At 38.3% G+C, this 21,590-nt stretch overlaps 1 protein-coding gene across 3 annotated transcripts in view; it reads right to left on the bottom strand.

Moving 5' to 3' along the window:
- ST6GALNAC3 (ST6 N-acetylgalactosaminide alpha-2,6-sialyltransferase 3) overlaps positions 1-21,590 on the bottom strand; it is a 465,047-nt gene that overhangs the window by 107,444 nt on the left and 336,013 nt on the right. Inside the window, exons 3-4 of one of the 3 annotated variants that reach the window (XM_036833508.1) lie at positions 15,957-16,366; positions 13,926-14,118 (exon numbers count right to left, since the gene is read on the bottom strand). In XM_036833508.1, coding sequence (XP_036689403.1) covers positions 13,962-14,118; positions 15,957-16,366 — 567 coding nt within the window. In that variant the 3' untranslated portion in view covers positions 13,926-13,961. Of the gene's footprint in view, positions 1-13,925; positions 14,119-15,956; positions 16,367-21,590 lie in introns of those variants that run through there. The other 2 variants (XM_036833499.1, XM_036833518.1) reach the window with 2 other exon arrangements.

Genomic DNA, 21,590 nt, shown 5'->3' with positions numbered 1-21,590 from the left:
AAATAAATAAATAAAGTAGCTATAAAATTAAAAAAAAAAAAAAAAAAAGACTCCATTTAAAAAAAAAAAAAAAAAAAAAAAAAAACTTGTGCTTTACCACCTAGAGGGGTGGGAGAGGGAGGGTGGGAGGGAGATGCTAGAGGGAGGAGATAGGGGGATATATGTATATGTATAGCTGATTCACTTCATTATAAATCAGAAACTAATACACCATTATAAAGCAATTATACTCCAATAAAGATGTTTAAAAACAAAAAACAAAAAAACTTGTGCTTTTACTCTAAGGGAAATAGGGGACTACCTCAGGGTTCTGAGCAGAAGAGGGACATGATCTGAATTATGCCAAAATACTCACTAATTTTCCTCTAAATCTGTGTACAGTTTCATCAACCATTTATGCAGCAGGTTAAAAGACACTGCTACTATTTTTTTCCTTTTCTTTATGTTCTTCATAAAGTTATTTAAAACTATTTTCACTAAGGCAATTCACTTTCTTTGTTATCAGTGAAGAAAATATTGCCTAGGAGACAATTAGAAGATAAAGTTGGACAGTGATCATTTCTCCTTTACTTGGGTCTTTGGTTTTCTGCCTCCTGTGGCCTTTCTGCCTAAGGCCCAAGAGTACAACCTTGGGTGCCAGGAATTGTTTTTTCACCAGGCAACTGACAGCTAACAGAATTGTGAGTGAAGTCTTGGAACCTGCTTTGCCACTGAAGTGAAACTAAAATGCAAACCTGTATTTGAGGAATGGCTCTGTCAGTGACTTATTAAAAACCCAGTGCCCAGTCACAAAATATCTGGCAAAGGTAATAGACTTGCCAGCCTTTGGGTAAGATAGAGCAAGGGGTGGTCTGTCTGAGTAGAACTGTGGAAACTTTTCTATCAAAATCCAATCTTATAACTTGCCTCGTTTGGTATTACTGTGACCCCTACATACTGAAGAAAAGTGTTTGGAAATTCACAAGTATTTCAACAAGTGGCAAAGGGACTTGGAAACTTTAAAAAAAAAAACTATTGGGTATTATTTCTTTCACTCCTTAACTCATTTATTCATTCATCTATCAAATGTTTACCAAATACCTATTAGAGTCAAACACTGTATCAGGTGGTGGGGAAACAAATATATAAGAGCTGATATTCCCTTAAAGAGTTTATGGACTACCTGGAGGATTAGACATAAATAATAATGCATGGTAAAGAGTGATGATTTTTATTTTAAAAAAAGTCCAAATGCTATGGATTTTCAGAGGAGGAAATATGAGTTCTAATTAGAGATATCATAAAGGATGCATTTGTGTGCATGGTAATGGGAGGAAGTAAAATTTAGGCAGAGGGAGCAATCTCTGCAAAGGCATAGAGGCAAGGTTATATTCATAGTCACCCATATGAGAGGAAAAGAAGGCCTCAACTAGAGTAGCAGTAGTGGTAATGATAGAAGAAAGAAAATGAGCTATTGCTGAGGTCATTTCAAGGAACCCTGAAATATCTGTGGGCCATTTAGCTGAGAGAAGTAGAGTGAAAACAACACATTTGTTTGCTCTTTTGATGGTAAACCACCACTGTGCTAGGTCTGAAAATAAACTGGAGATAAGCAAAGTCCCTGTTCTTAAGAAGTGCGTTGTCTAATGGGAGAAATGGACAAATAAACATAGTAAGGTGAGATAAATAAGACCCTCATTGAATTCTTAAGGACTTCAGGGTGCCATCATGCTTAAATGGCCAGGAACAGGTCATAGTCACAAAACTGGCATCCAACTACAAGTAGATTACCAAGGCTATTTGAGACATAGTTATTCTTCCCTTACGTATTTCTCTGACTCAAGGAAAAGTGAAATGTTGTCCTGTCTCTTCATTCAAAGCAATTTAACATAGTGCAGTTCTATGTGTCATCAGCAGATTAAAAGCACTGGCCTGGCTTGGGAGCTTGCTCAAAATGCAAATTCTCAGGCTCCACTCCAAATCACCTGAATCAGCAGTTGACTGCATGCACATTCAAGTTTGAAAAGTACTGTACTAAACAGAAAGAGAGAGAGGGAGGGAGACAGAGGGAGGAAGGAAGCGAGGAAGGGAGAAGGAAAGAAAGAAAATACTGTACTGATCTAGAGGACTCATTCTTTAGTAAAAAAAAAAAAAAGCTAAGGAGGGAAGTCCATTTAGAAGGTCAACATTACTACATCTAATAAGAAGTCTCTTATTTTTGTTTTCAAAGAAGCAAAAATTCAATTCAACAAACATTTGTAGAGCTCCTACAGCATCTCAGCAAGATATTTTGAAATGGTTGTCCAACCAAGTAAAAATGTAGTAGTACGGATGGATGCCGTATAGGTTGAAAAGTCTCAAAGAAACCAACTCTGTCTTAAGAGTCAAGGTATACAAGAATTGAGGGAAAAAGAAAGAGATTGCCCCTGCTTCATATTTTTCATGGACAGTATATAACCATTCTTAATTTCCTTGATTTTGATCTAAACTTGGGAGATTAAAAAAAAAAAATCAAAGGAGAGGAGAAATCCAAATTATAGTAGGGAAGTAAATCAACCGAAGAGATAAACCTCATGACTTAAATAAATAAAAATTCCATGACTTTAAATAAATAAATAAATAAATAAATAAACAGGAAAAGAAAAGAAAAGAAGACCCTTAAAGCCCTTATAAAGTTTAAAGTGTAGATATACTCTAACGAAGCTTTTGATTTAAGGTCGATTTGTCTTTGAGGTTCACACCATTTGTAGTGTTCAAAAGCCTTTATATTGAGGGACTGTTTAGCATAAATGTCTATTGGGACTTCTTTCTATACAACATAATCTGGCTATGTATCTAGCCATTCTGTCAAGTCATATCCTAAGGCCCAGGAGAACATCATTTTCTGAAGTAGACTGGTTGCAAGTCTTGATTTCTACAACTACCAGTAGTCTGAATAGTCTTCCTTTTAAAAATATAGTCACTGAATTAAAGATGTTTTGCTTGTTTTATTCCTAAACTAAGCTGTCTTGTCAAATTAGTTTCATCTAGTGCATGCGTGCACGTGCCGTTGCGCGAATGTGTGTAATTTTAAACAAAAGAGAGGTCAGTACTGATATATTGATAAATTTTTAAAAACACCCCTTCCATCTTCCCATTATTAAAATAGGTTCTTCCCTCTTTTCAGTGAATTTTTAATTTCCAGACTGTGTGTATTACAGAGGAGGCCTAATGTAGGTCACTACATGCCATCATGAATAATGGGAAAAAGGAAGTCAACTATCTCCCAATGCTTGTTAGCATGAAAACACAGCCCTGGATGCCTTATTATGCTTTTTGACTCTGAAGTCCTATGGGTCTGCCCGTGACTGCTGTGTGAACTCATTGTTCCTGCCAAATACATCAGCTGGGCTGGGAAGATTAATTCATTTTAACAGAGATGTGTCAACGTTGCTCCTGAAAAAGTGCTGAGATGCTATATTTGCAAAGACTGTCTTCAAAAAGAAAAAAAAAAGAAAATACTGTTTTTAATACTGGGTTCTGTCTCTCAATCCAAGAATTTTTCTACTTTGCCTATTTTCTCTTGGTCCAGGTTTTCCTAAGGTTGGTACCTATTTATTCCAAGTTAGAAATAACTAGATATCTTTGTTTTCGGAGTCCAGGTAGAGTAACAGGACTTCTTTGGGTGAACTAGGCACGTGTCTGTGCGTCTTGGCTGGCGCTCGGGCTAGCACATCTTCCAGTTTTTGCTTTTGCCCCTCCCTCTCGCTGTACTGCATTTGTTGAGGCAGCTTTGCCTGCCTTGTATCCCAACAGAGGGGACTCTCAGAGAGTTTCTAAATTCTCAGGGGGGGAGGCTTGAAACCTCTTTCCACTCCAGGAAATACTAAGGGTTTGTAAACCTAAGGGATGTGAGCCAATTTAATCCCTAAAATCGATCACACAGCAGCACAAGAAACTTTCAAAATGGCCAAAGCTAAAACAGCGAAACCTGGGTTGCACTTAAAACCCACACCAGATGACAAAACCGACTCCAACGCAAGGCTGTGAGAAACAACACATCACTGATTTCTTTTTCTCTCTGTAGGACTGAGTGGGAATGGATGGAGCATGCAGGCAAAGATTAGCCATGTAGCCATCTTGATATTTACCAATCAGTTTCCCATTTTGACAGTGTCTTCTGAAACTGACTTTTGTGTACCCTGTTTCCTAAATGATCCTTAAAAGTAACTCCTTCCCTTCACATCCTCTGCACCTGAAGCAGTAACGTCTTGAAATATTGATCTATTTGCTGCTAGCTTTCATTAATTTCATCCATCCCTGAAGGCAGAGCCACATTTGTGCCCGCTAATGAAGACCTATTTAGGGGAGCTCAGGGCCCTTTATCAGCCCTGAATTAGCTTTGCAGTTTTAATGGGATTATTACTTAATTAAATAATGTGCCTGCATTTGCCAATGTATTTCTAAAGTGGGATGCAAGCTGCAACTGCCTACACGCCCATAGGTAAGCAGAACACCTCACACAGGCTTTGTTGCTTCTCCAAGAGAGTTAACATTCATTTTACATCTGTACATGGCCAGGCACATAATCACGTTCTGCAAATGTTGAATGCAGTACCATGTGCCACTGTCAGCCCTACAGCGCCTCTAGGGTATTTCAGTCTTAAAATGTATTAATGCAAATGTGGAAATGTCAGCAAGCTAGTATTATGTATGCACACCAATCAATCAAAGGGGGAAAAGAGATCCATTTTGGTCCAGATTATTTTGACTACGAGACCTTTAATTCCAAAGGTCTCTGGTTTGTTGAAGGTAGCTGTTTCCCAGAAAAATATTTGGTAAGTAAAAATATAAAGGTGACCACTGCCCAAATGATCTAGAATTCCAAAGAAAACTGAGCCCCAGAAGATGAACAGAGAAAGGGCAAGCAGTCTCTCTCTCTGTTCTCTCAGCCTTTCCCACCAGGTCACCGTTTCTAACTGACAAGCCAAATAATTTTAGTCAGTAACTGATAAGAAAGCAAATTAAATTTCATTTGGTTTGAAAAAGTATTCCAGGGGCTTCCCTGGTGGCGCGGTGGTTGAGAATCTGCCTGCCAGTGCAGGGGACACGGGTTTGAGCCCTGGTCTGGGAGGATCCCACATGCCGCGGAGCGATTAGGCCCGTGACCCACAATTGCTGAGCCTGCGCGTCTGGAGCCTGTGCTTCGCAACAAGAGAGGCCGCGATAGTGAGAGGCGCGCGCACCACGATGAAGAGTGGCCCCCGCCTGCCACAACCAGAGAAAGCCCTCGCACAGAAACGAAGACCAAACACAGCCATAAATAAGTAAATAATTAAAAAAAAAAAAAAAAGTATTCCAATATTCATATGAGTTGATCTAAACTCATTCTAAGAAATTTAACAGGGTACATTTTCTTTTATTACTTCATGTTTTCTCAATAAGGAATCCCTTAAGATAAAAATTAAAACCACTGGAAAAATGAAAAGATACCCGCCTTGAATGGAGGAGGGGCTAATATTTTTTAAAAATGATTTTGACAATTTGAAGAATCAAGTTGAGAGGCAAATTTTTCTTGGAAGAACTTAATTTAATCATTTTCCTATCATGAATAACTCTAACTACTAGGAACAATATTTTTTTAATTCTATAAATTCTACATCATAATGGTGATATAACTTCTCCATTAAAAACCGTCAACAGATGAATGGATAAAGAAGATGTGGCACATATATACAATGGAATATTACTCAGCCATAAAAAGCAATGAAACTGAGTTATTTGTAGTGAGGTAGATGGACCCAGAGACTGTCATACAGAGTGAAGTAAGTCAGAAAGAGAAAAACAAATACCGTATGCTAACACATATATATGGAATCTAAAAAAAAAGGTCATGAAGAACCTAGGGGCAAGACGGGAATAAAGATGCAGACCTACTAGAGAATGGACTTGAGGATATGGGGAGGGGGAAGGGTAAGCTGTGACAAAGTGAGAGAGTGGCATGGACATATATACACTACCAAATGTAAAATAGATAGCTAGTGGGAAGCAGCCACATAGCACAGGGAGATCAGCTCAGTGGTTTGTGACCACCTAGAGGTGTGGGATAGGGAGGGTGGGAGGGAGGGAGATGCAAGAGAGGAGATATGGGGACATATGTATATGTATAACTGATTCACTTTGTTATAAAGCAGAAACTAACACACCACTGTAAAGCAATTATACTCCAATAAAGATGTTAAAAAAAAAAAAAAACCTGATGACGAAAATTAGCACTTGCCTCCAGGAAGCGCAGGCAAATCAACCAAAATAGTTTACACAAAAGTGAAATTATATGGACATTGCTTTTTCCTCACCCCTTCATGCCTGCAGTGATGTATACCACTTAACTTCCTCCTATTTACTTAGGAGAAAAATATTTAAAACATTTGTTAGGATATAACCAACACACACTTTGTGAGAATGTACCTACACAAATGCTTGCATAAAACACCTTCTTTGATGCAAAATAATCTTAAAATGTTTACAGTAATCATATTCTGCTTGTGCTGTTATTTTTATTCTAAAAGTGTTGTGTGTATGCTGTGGGATAAAGCAGATGAGTATTTACATTGGTGTCTCTAGGACCTGTGATTGTCAGCATGGCAGAAAGAAGAACAGATGTAAGATAGATGAGGTAAGATAAAAACCTGGTAGACCTGAATTTGTATTGAAAGTTTCAGTTTGAACTCAAAACGATTTTATCTTTAAACAATATATACAGCATATTTTGTTTATATACTAGCTCTGTCCAATGAAAAGACCATGAAACAAAGACCAATCCAGTAGTAATGAGCACGTGTAGTGCCAAGATTATGCTCTCTTCAATACTAAAAAGACGAAAGTTCTTTGGAAAAAAAAGTCTGAATCCACGTTTGCATCAGGATATGTACAAGAAGAGCCTGAAACATCCTATAATACCAGGAAGCAAAGAAGATTTATAAGACTTTGTTTTACAAGACTACTAAAGACATGTCAAAAGGACTCAAATTCCAGTCTGAAGAGGTTCCCACAGCTCAAAATAGGACAGTTAAGCATAAGAACACAATTGGAATGAATTAAAATATTTCAAATATGTTTAAGTACATAAGTCAATATGTAAATATTGAAAATAATAAATTTACTGGTCACTTTTGGAGAATGATAGGGCATGAATGCCTGAAAACTAATAAAGAGGAGATTGGTTCAAGATGGCAGATTAGAAGGACATGCTATCACTCCCTCTTGTGAGAACACTGGAATCACACCTAACTGCTGAACAATCATCGACAGGAAGACACTGGAACTCACCAAAAAAGATACCCCACATCCAAAGACAAAGGAGAGGCCACAATGAGACAGTAGGAGGGGTGCAATCACAATAAAATCAAATCCCACAACTGCTGGGTGGGTGACTCACAAACTGGAGAACACTTATACCACAGAAGTCCACCAACTGGAGTGAAGGTTCAGAGCCCCATGTTAGGCCTCTGAACCTGGGGGTCCAGCAACGGGAGGAGGAATTCCTAGAGAATCAGACTTTGAAGGCTAGCAGAATTTGATTGCAGGACTTCAACGGGACTGGGGGAAACAGAGACTCCACTCTTGGAGGGCACACACAAAGTAGTGTGCACATCAGGACCCAGGAGAAGGAGCAGTGACCCCATAGAGACTGAACCAGACCTACCTGCTAGTGTTGGAGTGTCTCCTGCAGAGGCTGGGGGTGGCTCTGTCTCACCGTGGGGACAAGGACACTGGCAGCAGAGGTTCTGGTAAGTATTCCTTGGCGTGAGCACTCCCAGAGTCCACCATTAGCCCCACCAAAGAGGCGTGGTAGGCTCCAGTGTTGGGTTGCCTCAGGCCAAACAACGAACAGGGAGGGGACCCAGCCTCACCCATCTGCAGACAAGCAGATTAAAGTTTTACTGAGCTCTGCCCACCAGAGCAACAGCCAGCTCTGCCCACCACCAGTCCCTGCCATCAGGAAACTTGCACAAGCCTCTTAGATACACTCATTCACCAGAGGGCAGACAGCAGAAGCAAGAAGAACTACAATCCTGCAGCCTGTGGAACAAAAACCATATTCACAGAAAGACAGACAAGATGAAAAGGCAGAGGGCTATGTACCAGATGAAGAAACAAGATAAAACCCCAGAAAAATAACTACATGAAGTGGAGAGAGGCAACCTTCCAGAAAAAGAATTCAGAATAATGATAGTGAAGATGATACATGACTCAGAAAAAGAATGGAGGCAAAGATCGAGAAGATGCAAGAAATGTTTAACAAAGACCTAGAAGAATTAAAGAACAAACAAACAGAGATGAAAAATACAACAACTGAAATGAAAAATACACTAGGAGTCAATAGCAGAATAACTGAGGCAGAAGAACGGATAAGTGACCTGGAAGACAGAATGGTGGAATTCACTGCCATGCAACAGAATAAAGAAAAAAGAATGAAAAGAAATGAAGACAGCCTAAGAGACCTCTGTGACAACATTAAATGCAACAACATTCGCATTATAGAGGTCCCAGAAGGAGAAGAGAGAGAGAAAGGACTCAAGAAAATATTTGAAGAGATTATAGTCAAAAAGTTCCCTAACATGGGAAAGGAAGTAGCCACCCAAGTCCAGGATGCACAGCGAGTCCCATACAGGATAAACCCAAGGAGAAACACGCCGAGACACATAGTAATCAAAGTGGCAAAAATTAAAGGCAAAGAAAAATTATTGAAGGCAGCAAGGGAAAAACGACAAATAACATACAAGGGAACTCCTATAAAGTTAACAGCAGATTCCTCAGCAGGAACTCTACAACCCAGAAGCGAGTGGCATGATATACTTAAAGTGATAAAAGGGAAGAACCGACAACCAAGATTACTCTACCCAGCAAAAATCTCATTCAGATTTGATGTAGAAATCAAAAGCTTTACAGACAAGCAAAAGCTAAGAGAATTCAGCACCACCAGACTGGCTCTACAACAAATGCTAAAGGAACTTCTCTAAGTGGGAAACACAACAGAAGAAAAGGACCTACAAAAACAAACCCAAAACAATTAAGAAAATGGTAAAAGTAACATACATATCAATAATTACCTTAAACGTGAATGGATTAAATGCTCCAACCAAAAGACACAGGCTTGCTGAATGGATATAAAAACAAGACCCATATATATGCTGTCTACAAGAGACTCATTTCAGACCTAGGGACACATACAGACTGAAAGTGAAGGGATGGAAAAAGATATTCCATGCAAATGGAAATCAGAAGAAAGCTGGAGGAGCTATACTCATATCAGATAAAATAGACTTTAAAATAAAGAATGTTACAAGAGACAAGGAAGGACACTACAGAATCATCAAGGGATCAATCCAAGAAGAAGATATAACAAGTATAAATATATACGCACCCAACATACGAGCACCTCAATACATAAGGCAACTGCTAACAGCTATAAAAGAGGAAATTGACAGTAACACAATAATAGTGGCAGACTTTAACACCTCACTTACACCAATGGACAGATCATCCAAACAGAAAATTAATAAGGAAACACAAGCTTTAAATGACACAGTAGACCAGATAGATTTAATTGATATTTATAGAACATTCCATCCAAAAACAGCAGACTACACTTTCTTCTCAAGTGCGCACGGAACAGTCTCCAGGATAGATCACATCCTGGGTCACAAATCAAGGCTCAGTAAATTTAAGAAAATTGAAATCATATCAAACATCTTTTCTGACCACAACGCTATGAGATTAGAAGTCAATTACAGGGGAAAAAACGTAAAAAACTCAAACACATGGAGGCTAAACAATACATTACTAAATTACCAAGAGATCACTGAAGAAATCAAAGAGGAAATCAAAATATACCTAGAGACAAATGACAATGAAAACACGACGCTCCAAAACCTATGGGATGCAGCAAAAGCAGTTCTAAGAGGGAAGTTTATACCTATACAAGCCTACCTCAAGAAACAAGAAAAATCTCAAATAAACAATCTAACGTTACACCTAAAGGAAGCAGAGAAAGAAGAACAAAGAAAACCCAAAGTTAGCAGAAGGAAAGAAATCAGAAAGATCAAAGCAGAAATAAATGAAATAGAAACAAAGAAAACAATAGCAAAGATCAATAAAACTATAAGTTGGTTCTTTGACAAGATAAACAAAATTGATAAACCATTAGCCAGACTCATAAAGAAAAAGTGGGAGAGTACTCAAATCAATAAAATTAGAAATGAAAAAGAAGTTACAACAGACACCGCAGAAATACAAAGCATCCTAAGAGACTACTACAAGCAACTCTATGCCAATAAAATGGGCAACCTGGAAGAAATGGACAAATTCGTAGAAAGGTATAACCTTCCAAAACTGAACCAGGAAGAAATAGAAAATATGAACAAACCAATCACAAGTAGCGAAATTGAAGCTGTGATTAAAAATCTTCCAACAAACAGAAGTCCAGGACCACATGGCTTCACAGGTGAATTCCATCAAACATTTAGAGAGGAGCTAACACCCCAAACTCATTCTATGAGGCCACCATCACCCTGATACCAAAACCAGACAAAGATACTACAAAAAAAGAAAATTACAGAAAAATATCACTGAGGAATATAGATACAAAAATCCTCAACAAAATACTAGCAAACAGAATCCAACAGCACATTAAAAGGATCATACGCCGTGATCAAGTGGGATTTATCCCAGTGATGCAAGGATTCTTCAATATACGCAAATCAATCAATGTGATACACCATATTAACAAATTGAAGAATAAAAACCATATGATCATCTCAATAGATGCAGAAAAAGCTTTTGACAAAATTCAACACCCATTTATGATAAAAACTCTCCAGAAAATGGGCATAGAGGTGACCTACCTCAACATAATAAAGGCTATATATGACAAATCCACAGCAAACATCATTCTCAATGGTGAAAAACTGAAAGCATTTTCTCTAAGATCAGGAACAAGACAAGGATATCCACTCTCACCACTATTATTCAACATACTTTTGGAAGTCCTAGCCATGGCAATCGGAGAAGAAAAAGAAATAAAAGGAATACAAATTGGAAAAGAAGAAGTAAAACTGTCACTGTTTGCAGATGACATGATACTATACATAGAGAATCCTAAAGATGCCACCAGAAAACGACTAGAGCTAACCAATGAGTCTGGTAAAGTTGCAGGATACAAAATTAATGCACAGAAATTTCTTGCATTCCTATACACTAATGATGAAAAATCTGAAAGAGAAATTAAGGAAACACTCCCATTTACCATTGCAACAAAAAGAATAAAATACCTAGGAATAAACCTACCTAGGGAGACAAAAGACCTGTATGCAGAAAACTATAAGACACTGATGAAAGAAATTAAAGATGATACCAACAGATCAAGAGATATACCACGTTCTTGGATTGGAAGAATCAACATTGTGAAAATGACTATACTACGCAAAGCAATCTACAGATTCAATGCAATCCCTATCAAATTACCAATGGCATTTTTTACAGAACTAGAACAAAAAATCTTAAAATTTGTATGGAGACACAAAAGACCCTGAATAGCCAAAGCAGTCTTGAGGGGAAAAAACGGACCTGGAGGAATCAGACTCCCTGACTTCAGACTATTCTACAAAGCTATAGTAATCAAGACAATATGGTACTGGCACAAAAACAGAAATATAGATCAATGGAAGAAGATAGAAAGCCCAGAGATAAACCCACGCACCTATGGTCAACTAATCTATGACAAAGGAGGCAAGGATATACAATGGAGAAAAGACAGCCTCTTCAATAAGTGCTGCTGGGAAAACTGGACAGCTACATGTAAAAGAATGAAATTAGAACACTCCCTAACACCATACACAGAAATAAACTCAAAATGGATTAGAGACCTAAATGTGAGACTGGACACTATAAAACTCTTAGAGGAAACCATAGGAAGAACACTCTTTGACATAAATCACAGCAAGGTCTTTTTTGATCCACCTCCTAGAGTAATGGAAATAAAAACAAAAATAAATAAATGGGACCTAATGAAACTTAAAAGCTTTTGCACAGCAAAGAAAACCATAAACAAGATGAAAAGACAACCCTCAAAATGGGAGAAAATATTTGCAAACAAATCAACGGACAAAGGATTAATCTCCAGAATATATAAACAGCTCATGCAGCTCAATATTAAAAAAACAAACAAGCCAATCCAAAAATGGGCAGAAGACCTAAATAGACATTTCTCCAAAGAAGACAGCACATGAAAAGCTGCTCAACATCACTAATTATTAGAGAAATGCAAATCAAAACTACAATGAGGTATCACCTCACACCAGTTAGAATGGGCATCATCAGAAAATCTACAAACAAACAACAACTGCTAGAGAGGGTGTGGAGAAAAGGGAACCCTCTTGCACTGTTGGTGGGAATGTAAATTGATACAACCACTATGCAGAACATTATGGAGCTTCCTTAAAAAACTAAAAATAGAGCTACCCTATGACCCAGCAATCCCACTACTGGGCATATACCCAGAGTAAACAATAATTCAAAAATACACATGCACCCCAATGTTCATTGCAGCACTATTACAATAGTCAGGTCATGGAAGCAACCTACATGCCCATCAACAGACGAATGAATAAAGAAGATGTGGTACATATATACAATGGAGTATTACTCAGCCATAAAAAGGAATGAAGTTGGGTCATTTGTAGAGACGTGGATGCATCTAGAGACTGTCATACAGAGTGAAGTAAGTCAGAAAGAGAAAAGCAAATATCATATATTAACACATATATGTGGAATTTAGAAAAATGGTACAGATGAACCGGTTTGCAGAGCAGAAATTGAGACACAGATGTAGAGAACAAACATATGGACACCAAGGGGGGAAAGTGGCAGGGGGTGGGGGTGGTGTGATGAATTGGGAGATTGGGATTGACATGTATACACTGAAGTGTATAAAATGGATGACTAATAAGACCCTGTTGTATAAAAAAATAAATAAAATAAATTTCAAGAAAAAAAATAACTATTAAAGAGAAAGAATTGGTACTATCTTCTATCTCATGGTAACCAAATGGTTAATGAGACCAAGTTTCTCTTTATAAGGTATATCAGTTAATAAATGAAAAAGAAATGATGAAATATCACCATTCTGTAATCTCTAATGAACTATTCGATCTAGACAATGATCATTAATGAATGCTAACATAAAGAGACAGAAAACTTGACGGTCTTCATTCTGATAGAAGTATCTCCTAATAGTCTTTATAAATTTTTAAAAAAAATTAGACCCGAATCCAATAAATCCTCAATATAGAGATACCAAAGTAGAAGTATCATGGGGGTGCAATCAACACAATCTAGATTGTGGACAAATGACTAGGTTTTTTTCAATAATAAAGGGAGAGAGTGGGAGAGAAGAAGCCATGTGTTAAGAGAAATATAGGAGACGTATCAATTATTTGTAAAGCCCTTATGCTAATCCTGATTTGAACATGCACAGACCTTAACACTAATCCCGATTCAATTAACTGTTAAAAATATTAATGAGATCATTGGAGAAATTTGAAAACAGACTAAATATATATTGTTATTAAGAAAGTATGCTGATTTTTCTGTAGGACAATGGCATTGTGTTTATTTTTAAGAATCCTTATCTTTTAGAGATACATGCTGAAATATTTATGAATAAAATAATATGATGTCTGGCATTTGCTTCAAAATAATCCTTGGGGAGGGAGAAAGTGTACAGGGGTATAGATAGAACAAGATTGGCTATGAGTTAATAATTATTCAATCTGAGCTGTGGTATACAGCAGTTCATTACAGCATTAGTCTCCCTATAAGTCTGACATTTTCCTTCATAAAAAGCTAAAAAATATCCTTCTTTGAAATCTGGCAGTGAACATCAGGTCACTATGGGAAATCTTTAACAATAAAATCCACACAGCTAAATTTAGGGTACAGATTTAAATCATTGTGGAGATTGCTGCCCTTGAGGTCGTTTTGGTCGACCTTTTGTCATCCAACCAGATTTTACCAAAACCATCCGTTATGCTCATTTCTAGCATAGATGCCTTCTTTGGTCTGGTTGCAGTACTCAGTGAAGCACCAGACAGGATTAGACTTGGGGAAGAAAACAGCAAGAAAGCATCATAAAATCATTTTGACTTGTTTTTTCTACTTTTATTTTGGTAACTCTCCCAATTGAATGATACCTGCAAATTAATTTTACCGAGTGCGCTTTTTCCCACTATACAAACAGCTTTCCTCATCACAGCCAGTAGGAAAATGAATCTCCCAAAGCTATTCTCTTCCAGTGCTTGTTGTACAATCAACACATCTGTGACAGTGCTGTCTCACTGAAAGCTCACAGCAAAGCAAGCGTGATATAAACACATGGGGACAGACAGCACACTGAGCTCTTCTCTGATACCCCAGAATTATTCTAGGGCTTATAGTTATGACTAGGGCATACCCTGAGGGCTAAATGTTACTAATGAAAAACCAAATATACCTAATTAACTGCACTGCTCTGGGCTAGTGAGAGACCAGAAATTTCCAAAGCCACTTGAGAATGGTCGTATTTATATAGAATGGTGCTACATGTGAGAGTATTTCTTTGAAGCACATACCTACTCCTTTTATCCCTAGTGCCTGTCTCTTTGCACTGTTTATGCTACACTGATTCAAATCCTAACACTGGGATTCTTCTTGCTAGCGCTAAAGTGGAAGGGGCCACTATCATGGCTATTTGTCTTGCATTTCATTAGAAGCTATGCATTTTTGGTGCTCAGAAGTAGAAAACACTAAATTCCACCTACATTATCAGTAGGAGAGTTGAGCCAGATAAGATTTTAAAATAATTATCAACATTTAAATTATACCCAGAGACATCAGAAACTCCCCTTCTCAAGCACACACTGCAATATAGTTGAAAGTTTAAATTTGATAATAAGGAAGAATAAAAGACAGATATTTTGAGGAAATCAGAATGTTAACATTGGAATTATAGTCAATGCTCAATTTATCCATGGTATTACACAAAAAGGCAAAATTCACAGTAATTCAAACTTTCAGCAATCAGTTTCAATATTTTCCTTCAGCAGTTCTTTATTAGAACTAGATATATGAACTAAGGTAAACTGATTTATAATTCTACTTCTCTCTCACATACTGGTTACCTTTCTAAAGAGGGAGAAAAAGTGGTGAGCAATAGTTATACGGGAGAAGAGGAGGAGGAACAGGGAGCAAGGGGAGGAAGCAGGAAAAGTAAGGAGTAGGAGAAGAATAAGACAGGCAGGCGTCGGGAAAGGTGGTTTACAGAATGCTGCAGAAAACCGGATGTAATGAAAAAAATGCAAATTGGTTTTTAGATCATTGAGTGAACGGTATGTATATCTCATTTCTCTTCAAGAATCCACTGTTAATGATTTTAAGGAATGCATCATTTCAACATGGTATTCCGCTTAACATGTTAAATGCTAAGTTATGGTGTTCACGATCGTAGGACCTATTTGCAGGCAAGAAGCTATGCAACCTTATTAGAGAATCAATAGCTTGTTCTGTTTCGTGCTCTCAGTAAATTTTTGCCACAGCTTCCAAAGGAGTTTAGGTCCTAAAGTTCTCTCACATTTCTATTTTAAAACAGAAATGTGTAGACTTCTTTCGGCTAAAATCCAATTTATTCAATAGCAAATTGAGCTAAATAAGAAGAAATCTAAAGATATCTTGGGGAAGCAGCCAGTGTTTTTTTGGAGCCTCAAGCCAATCAAAAGGGAGAGAACAGAAGGTGGGGTAGGTGGAATAAATGGGGCCTAGCTGCCGGCTCATCAAGTAATCATAATAGTCAAAAACATATAACAATCAGTTTGAAAAGTTACTCTGTTCATTTGATAGCTGGCAAAAGAACTCAGCAAAGATTTAGCATAAAAGACAATAAGGCTGCTTCTCAGAGGACTCACCTGTCTTTCCCGGTTTCCTTCTTAAACACTCCATCACAGTAACTCATGCGCTTCTCTGTGGTCACGTAAATCTGGGCATTGGGATAGATGTCAACAGTCTTTTTCAACATGTTGTAAACAATGCCATTGCCGTCTTTCCTCATATTGCGGAAAGGGCCCCAAATAACATAAATAGTAGCATTTGCTTCCTTGAAAAAATAATCAGGGTTTTTCAGCAAAAGAGGAACGCTGGTATGGGATACAACTCGAATCATTGTCATGCGGCCAACATCTTCTTCATAGCCCTTGGTGGGGGCATTGTTCATTCTCCAAATGCAGGAAGACTGGTCTATCTCGTTCCCCACCTTCTGGCCAACCATCTGACCTGAGTTTGACACTATGGCACAAAGCTTACAGTCCAGTTGCAAAGGCTGAAAAACAAAAAGAGAAACAGGGCGGAGGGAGAAATGTGTAAATTAGTAAGTTCCATCTATCCAAACAAGTTTCTCTGGGAAAACAGAAAATCCAGATATTGTGCATAACTGCTGAGTGTGGGAATACCTCTGGAAATATATTTATACCAAGCCAACAGTAGTTGTGTTGCACTTTAATTTATTATTTAATTATGCCTGTCTATTAGACGGTAAACTCAGTAACAGCAGAATCCATGTGTCTTCTTCATTTTAACCCCACTCCCCAGAAGTCCCTGGAATACTATAGTAGCTCAATATATAGTGGTTAAGTCAGGAAATGAAAGCAATTTAATTTAGATAATTAAGATAATTTATTAATTAAGATAATTTATTAGGACCCTGAACTTAATATTAGGGAAGAAATGGACTTTTCCAATTCATCTAGAATTACTGATTTAGTTGAAAAGAGAAAAGCAATCCAAAAGAAACATATCAACATACCAACAGGTTCAATCTAGGTGGGCAAATTGAGTAGCAAAGAGACTCAGAAAAGTCACCAGGATAATTATCACACAACTGTCAATGGTAGGGACTCAAAGTAGTTATTTGACTAACTACTAACTACTATGTACTATGTTCTAGGGGTTGGGGATTCAGCTGTGAAAATCTTAAACAAATATCCCTGCCCTCACAGAGCTTACATACAAGTGAGGGAAGAAAGGCAACAGACAAATCTGCACAGTATATGTTAGATGGAGGTAAGTGTTAAATAGGGAAAATTAAAGCAAGGAAGGAGGTAAGGATGTATCTATGTGAATGTATGTGTGTGTGTTGGTGGAGTGACCAGAAAAGACCTCAGGAAAAAATTATATTTGAGGAAAGACTTGAATGAAGTAAAAGGGCTGACCATGGGATATAGAAAAAAAAAAAAAGGCATTCCTGCAAAGCAAAAGCAAAAGTCACTGCAAATACCCCAGGGTAGGAGAGGAACAATAGGGAGGGCAATGTAGCCTGGCAGAGCATTGAAAATAGCGAGTGAGTACTGGGGCAAGAGAGGTGGTAGGGGAGCCATCACTTAGGGCCTTTTACTTAAGAGCCACTGAGGGCTCTGGGCAGGGGAATGACTGATCCAAATCACATTGTTAACAGCTTTGGCTGCTGTGTGGAAAACTGACACAAGGAAGGCAGGGGTGAGAACAGGATGCTGCCATAATCCCAGCAAGAGAGGATGATGGCTTGGACCAGGTTGGGTAGCAGAGGAGGTGGTAAGAAGCTGGTCACATGCTGGATATTTTCTGAAGGTAGGGCTTGCTGGGTTGACCAGTAGATGGAAGGTGAGATCTGAGAGAGAGAAAGGAGTCGAGGATAACTTCAGATTTTTAGCCTAAGCAATGGGAAGCCTGGAGCTGCCTTTAACTGAGAAGGAGAAGGCTTCAGGAGAGACAGACCGGGGGAGGAAGCAGGAGCTCATTTCCAGACCTGTTAGATTTAAGGTGACTTGAACATAGACTCCTGCAGCAAATGTTATAACAAAACTACTCAAGCAGCTTTTGTTTATCTTCCTGATTACTAAAGTAATATGGGCTTGCTGTGGAAAACTTGAAAAATATAAAAAGAATTAAAACTCTCCATAGTTCCACCACTCAACAACTGCTACAATGTTTTGTAGTATTTTCTTCCTTCTAGACATGTTGAGAAATACCATTTATACAATTTGGCCGCGTTGATTTTTCAATTAATTTCACATCATTAAACTTTCCCATGTTAATAAATAGTCCTTAGAGATATATTTAATGCCTGCATAATATTCCATTGTATGGATATACCATAATGTACCTATCTGCCTCTTTCTGGGCATTAGCTATTATCTGATTCTTTTCTATTACAAAAAAATTGCTTTGATGAGCATCCTTATGCTTCCCATTGTATTCTGGATGCTAACAGTTATTACATTAATTTAACTTTACTTCTTTGATTTCGTTTTTATGGTACACTGTAAAATACACTAGAATGACAAGGTTATTTGAGATGTCAGATTAAGAATTTCAAAAAAACTTGGGGCTTCCCTGGTGGCGCAGTGGTTGAGAATCTGCCTGCCAATGCAGGGGACACGGGTTCGAGCCCTGGTCTAGGAAGATCCCACATGCCGCAGAGCAACTGGGCCCGTGAGCCACAACTACTGAGCCTGCGCGTCTGGAGCCTGTGCTCCGCAACAAGAGAGGCCGCGATAGTGAGAGGCCCGCGCACCGCGATGAAGAGTGGCCCCCGCTTGCCACAACTGCAGAAAGCCCTTGCACAAAAACGAAGACCCAACACAGCCAAAAATATAAATAAATAAATTAATTTAAAAAAAAAAAACTTTACTTATGCAGCCCACAAAGGTCCATTTGTGAAGTGCCTTAAAACTCTGCTATGAAAGTGACTGTCCATCACTCCTGCTACAGTAAGATTTCTGAACTAAGGTGGGCAGCAGGTGATCCAGGCACCAGGTTAGAATAGGTCTGCTCAAAGTGGGTGAGTATATTAGGGCACTTGGAAACGGGGTTCTCTAGGTTGGTGCCATAGTGAAAACTTCACCAATGGGCGAATGGAGGCACAGGGGCGTGCCTCTGAGAATCAGGCATTGATCTGAGCCCCTTCCTCATGCACCTAGGAGCCCACAGTCTTCGGGGATGATAAGGAAGAACACAAAGTTCTTCCTGCCAGGCGATTTGCAGCTGGGCCTGACATCCATTTCACTTAGCTGAGTCCTCCAAACTCACTTAGAGTCACACAAATCAATGCCTGATTTAAATTGTGTGGGTCACATGGCACATTCCAACTTATCACCAAGATGCATATGGTGCAGGGAGGTTAGGTTCCATTTACTGTTCCAAGAAGTTGCTTCACTGTATGATAAAAACATTTTGAGGATACGGCCTCCACACATTAAAAAAAAATCAAAAAGAAAAAAGAAAGATATAAAGAAAAAGCCTTGGATGTGTTCTAATCTACAACATGTAGCAATCTGCATTGGATTTCCAAGTCATTAAAGTGAATTAGCTGGTTCTGCTGTAACAAAGCTTAATTTAACTCATAAAAATCAGTATACTGGTTTCACTTGACAATTGTGACCTCTGAGAGTGATCAATTAAGACATCATAATCTGTTTCATGACAACATATCAGGATGCTGCAGCTGTGCAGTTTATGAGGTCAGCAGCTGACTAACAGCTTGAGGGCAAACACTGGGAATAACAGCCTCTTGTCTATGTGACAAACATGTAATTGGGCAGGGTGCTACGAATGTAATGACTTTGGGGATAGGTGGTGATCTTTAAATTGCCCCTTTCTTTTATACTATTCTCTTGGCCATATTGTCACCACGGCCAGAGTGGTAAGAAACTTCTGCATGTCATACTTCTTGTTCTCAGACCTGCCTAGCTGTCTGGTTTCCTGAATGAGGTGCCAGGAGACATGGCTGCATGGAGTGACTGCTCTATTTACCACTTGGTTGCAGGAACCATCTTTACAGTATGATAGGCGTGCAGGGCTAGATGAATGAAACAATCCTAATCAGAATCAGAAGCTTCAGGTAACACGAAGAGCTTGTTAAAGCACAAGGGACTCATTTATATGTTTGAAGGCACCTTCAAACTACAGTAAGCCATGATAAAAAGAAAGACGCACCTGGGCATGAATGGATGGTTTGACCCAAGAGCTGCTCTTATCTGGTTATCTCAGTTCCTTTTATTAGCTTTATCGCTGCATCTTGTGATCTCAACTTTCTTTGTTAAAACGTCCTGCTGTTTCTTGAGCTCGTTTATGTTATTTGATTTGAGGCCCTTGCTTGAAAATTTATTCCATATGTGTCCACTCGCTCAGTTCTGCCTCAGTAAGCAGTTTCTTTCTAGATTGAGGCCCTGGATTTTCTGAGACCTTTGGAAAGATTTATCTGGCTCCACTTTATCAAGTCTCATCTTAACTTTCAATTCTCCTTTTCAGTTGACTTGTGCCTATTTTTTGTTTCTCTTTATTAAAAACAAACTTGACCTCTTTGTCTTTTCCTCTTGTACACTCAAAACATCAAGCCAAACACTTTGCTTGGGCTTGGGCTGTGTCTATAAACTGAGATCACCACAACTATACAGCCGACCCTGTCTAGGCAACTGTGTCACTGTTAAGAGAAAGCTCACAAATGTCAAACGCTTCCTTTTATTTGACATCTAAGACACTGATTTTTTTTTAGTGGTAACATCATTATACAGGCATACCTTGTTTTACTGTGCTTCATTTTATTGTGCTTCATAGATATTGCGTTTTTTACAAATTGAAGGTGTGCAGCAACCCACGTTGTCATATGATGGTTAGCGTATTTTAGCAATAAAGTATTTTTTAAATTAAGGCATGTACTTGTTTAGACATAAGGCTATTGCACAGTTAATAGACTATAGTATAGTGTAAACATAACTTTTACATGCCCTCGGAAACCAAAAAATTCGTGTGACTTTACTGCAATATTCACTTTATTGCAGTGGTCTGGTACTGAACCTGCAATATCTCCAAGGTTTGCCTTATTTGATTTGGGTATTTTCTCCCTCTGCAAAATATACTGGCTCTATACCTGCATACCTGGTAATAAACAGTCAGCTTGGGGAAAGTTAAGTATTTGGTGACATCTAGTAAACAATCAAGTAATTTTTACCTAGTACCTATTCTGTGCAAGGCTCTGTTAAGGGTAACATAATTTTAGAATTCTAATCAGCGTGAGCTTTAACCTCACTACACAGCCTTGAGGTAGGTGGGGAAGTTTTATGATCAACTAGGGTCAATTCATAGACTATTTTAAAGGTCTAAGGCATTGCCTTGAAAAACAAGTCCTTTCTCTGCTAAAACAAATCTTGACATTTGCCTCCTTATAAGGAAAAGGACTTGATTCCTGTCTGGGATGCAGGGAGAGGATGAGAGAGGGAAGAAGCAGTGTGAGGGAGATATATAAGTATGGTGTATTATATTTATTGATATTAACATGATTGAATACATACTATGGGCCAGTCATCCTGCCCAGCACTTTATTACATTATTCCATTCAGTTCTCATAATAAATTCTTCAAAAGTTAGTTTTTATTTCCCATTATTGAGTTGAGGAAATTGAGACAAACATTATGTCCAGTGGGTACTAGATGTCTTTCAGGTTAAAAAGAGAGCACATACTATCTTTCATGAAATGCACTCACAGCACTATTAAGAAGTGGGGGATATTA

Source organism: Balaenoptera musculus, chromosome 1 (genome assembly GCF_009873245.2).
Source record: "Balaenoptera musculus isolate JJ_BM4_2016_0621 chromosome 1, mBalMus1.pri.v3, whole genome shotgun sequence".
Lineage (NCBI taxonomy): Eukaryota > Metazoa > Chordata > Mammalia > Artiodactyla > Balaenopteridae > Balaenoptera > Balaenoptera musculus.
This window is presented reverse-complemented; position numbering and strand designations above follow the sequence as displayed.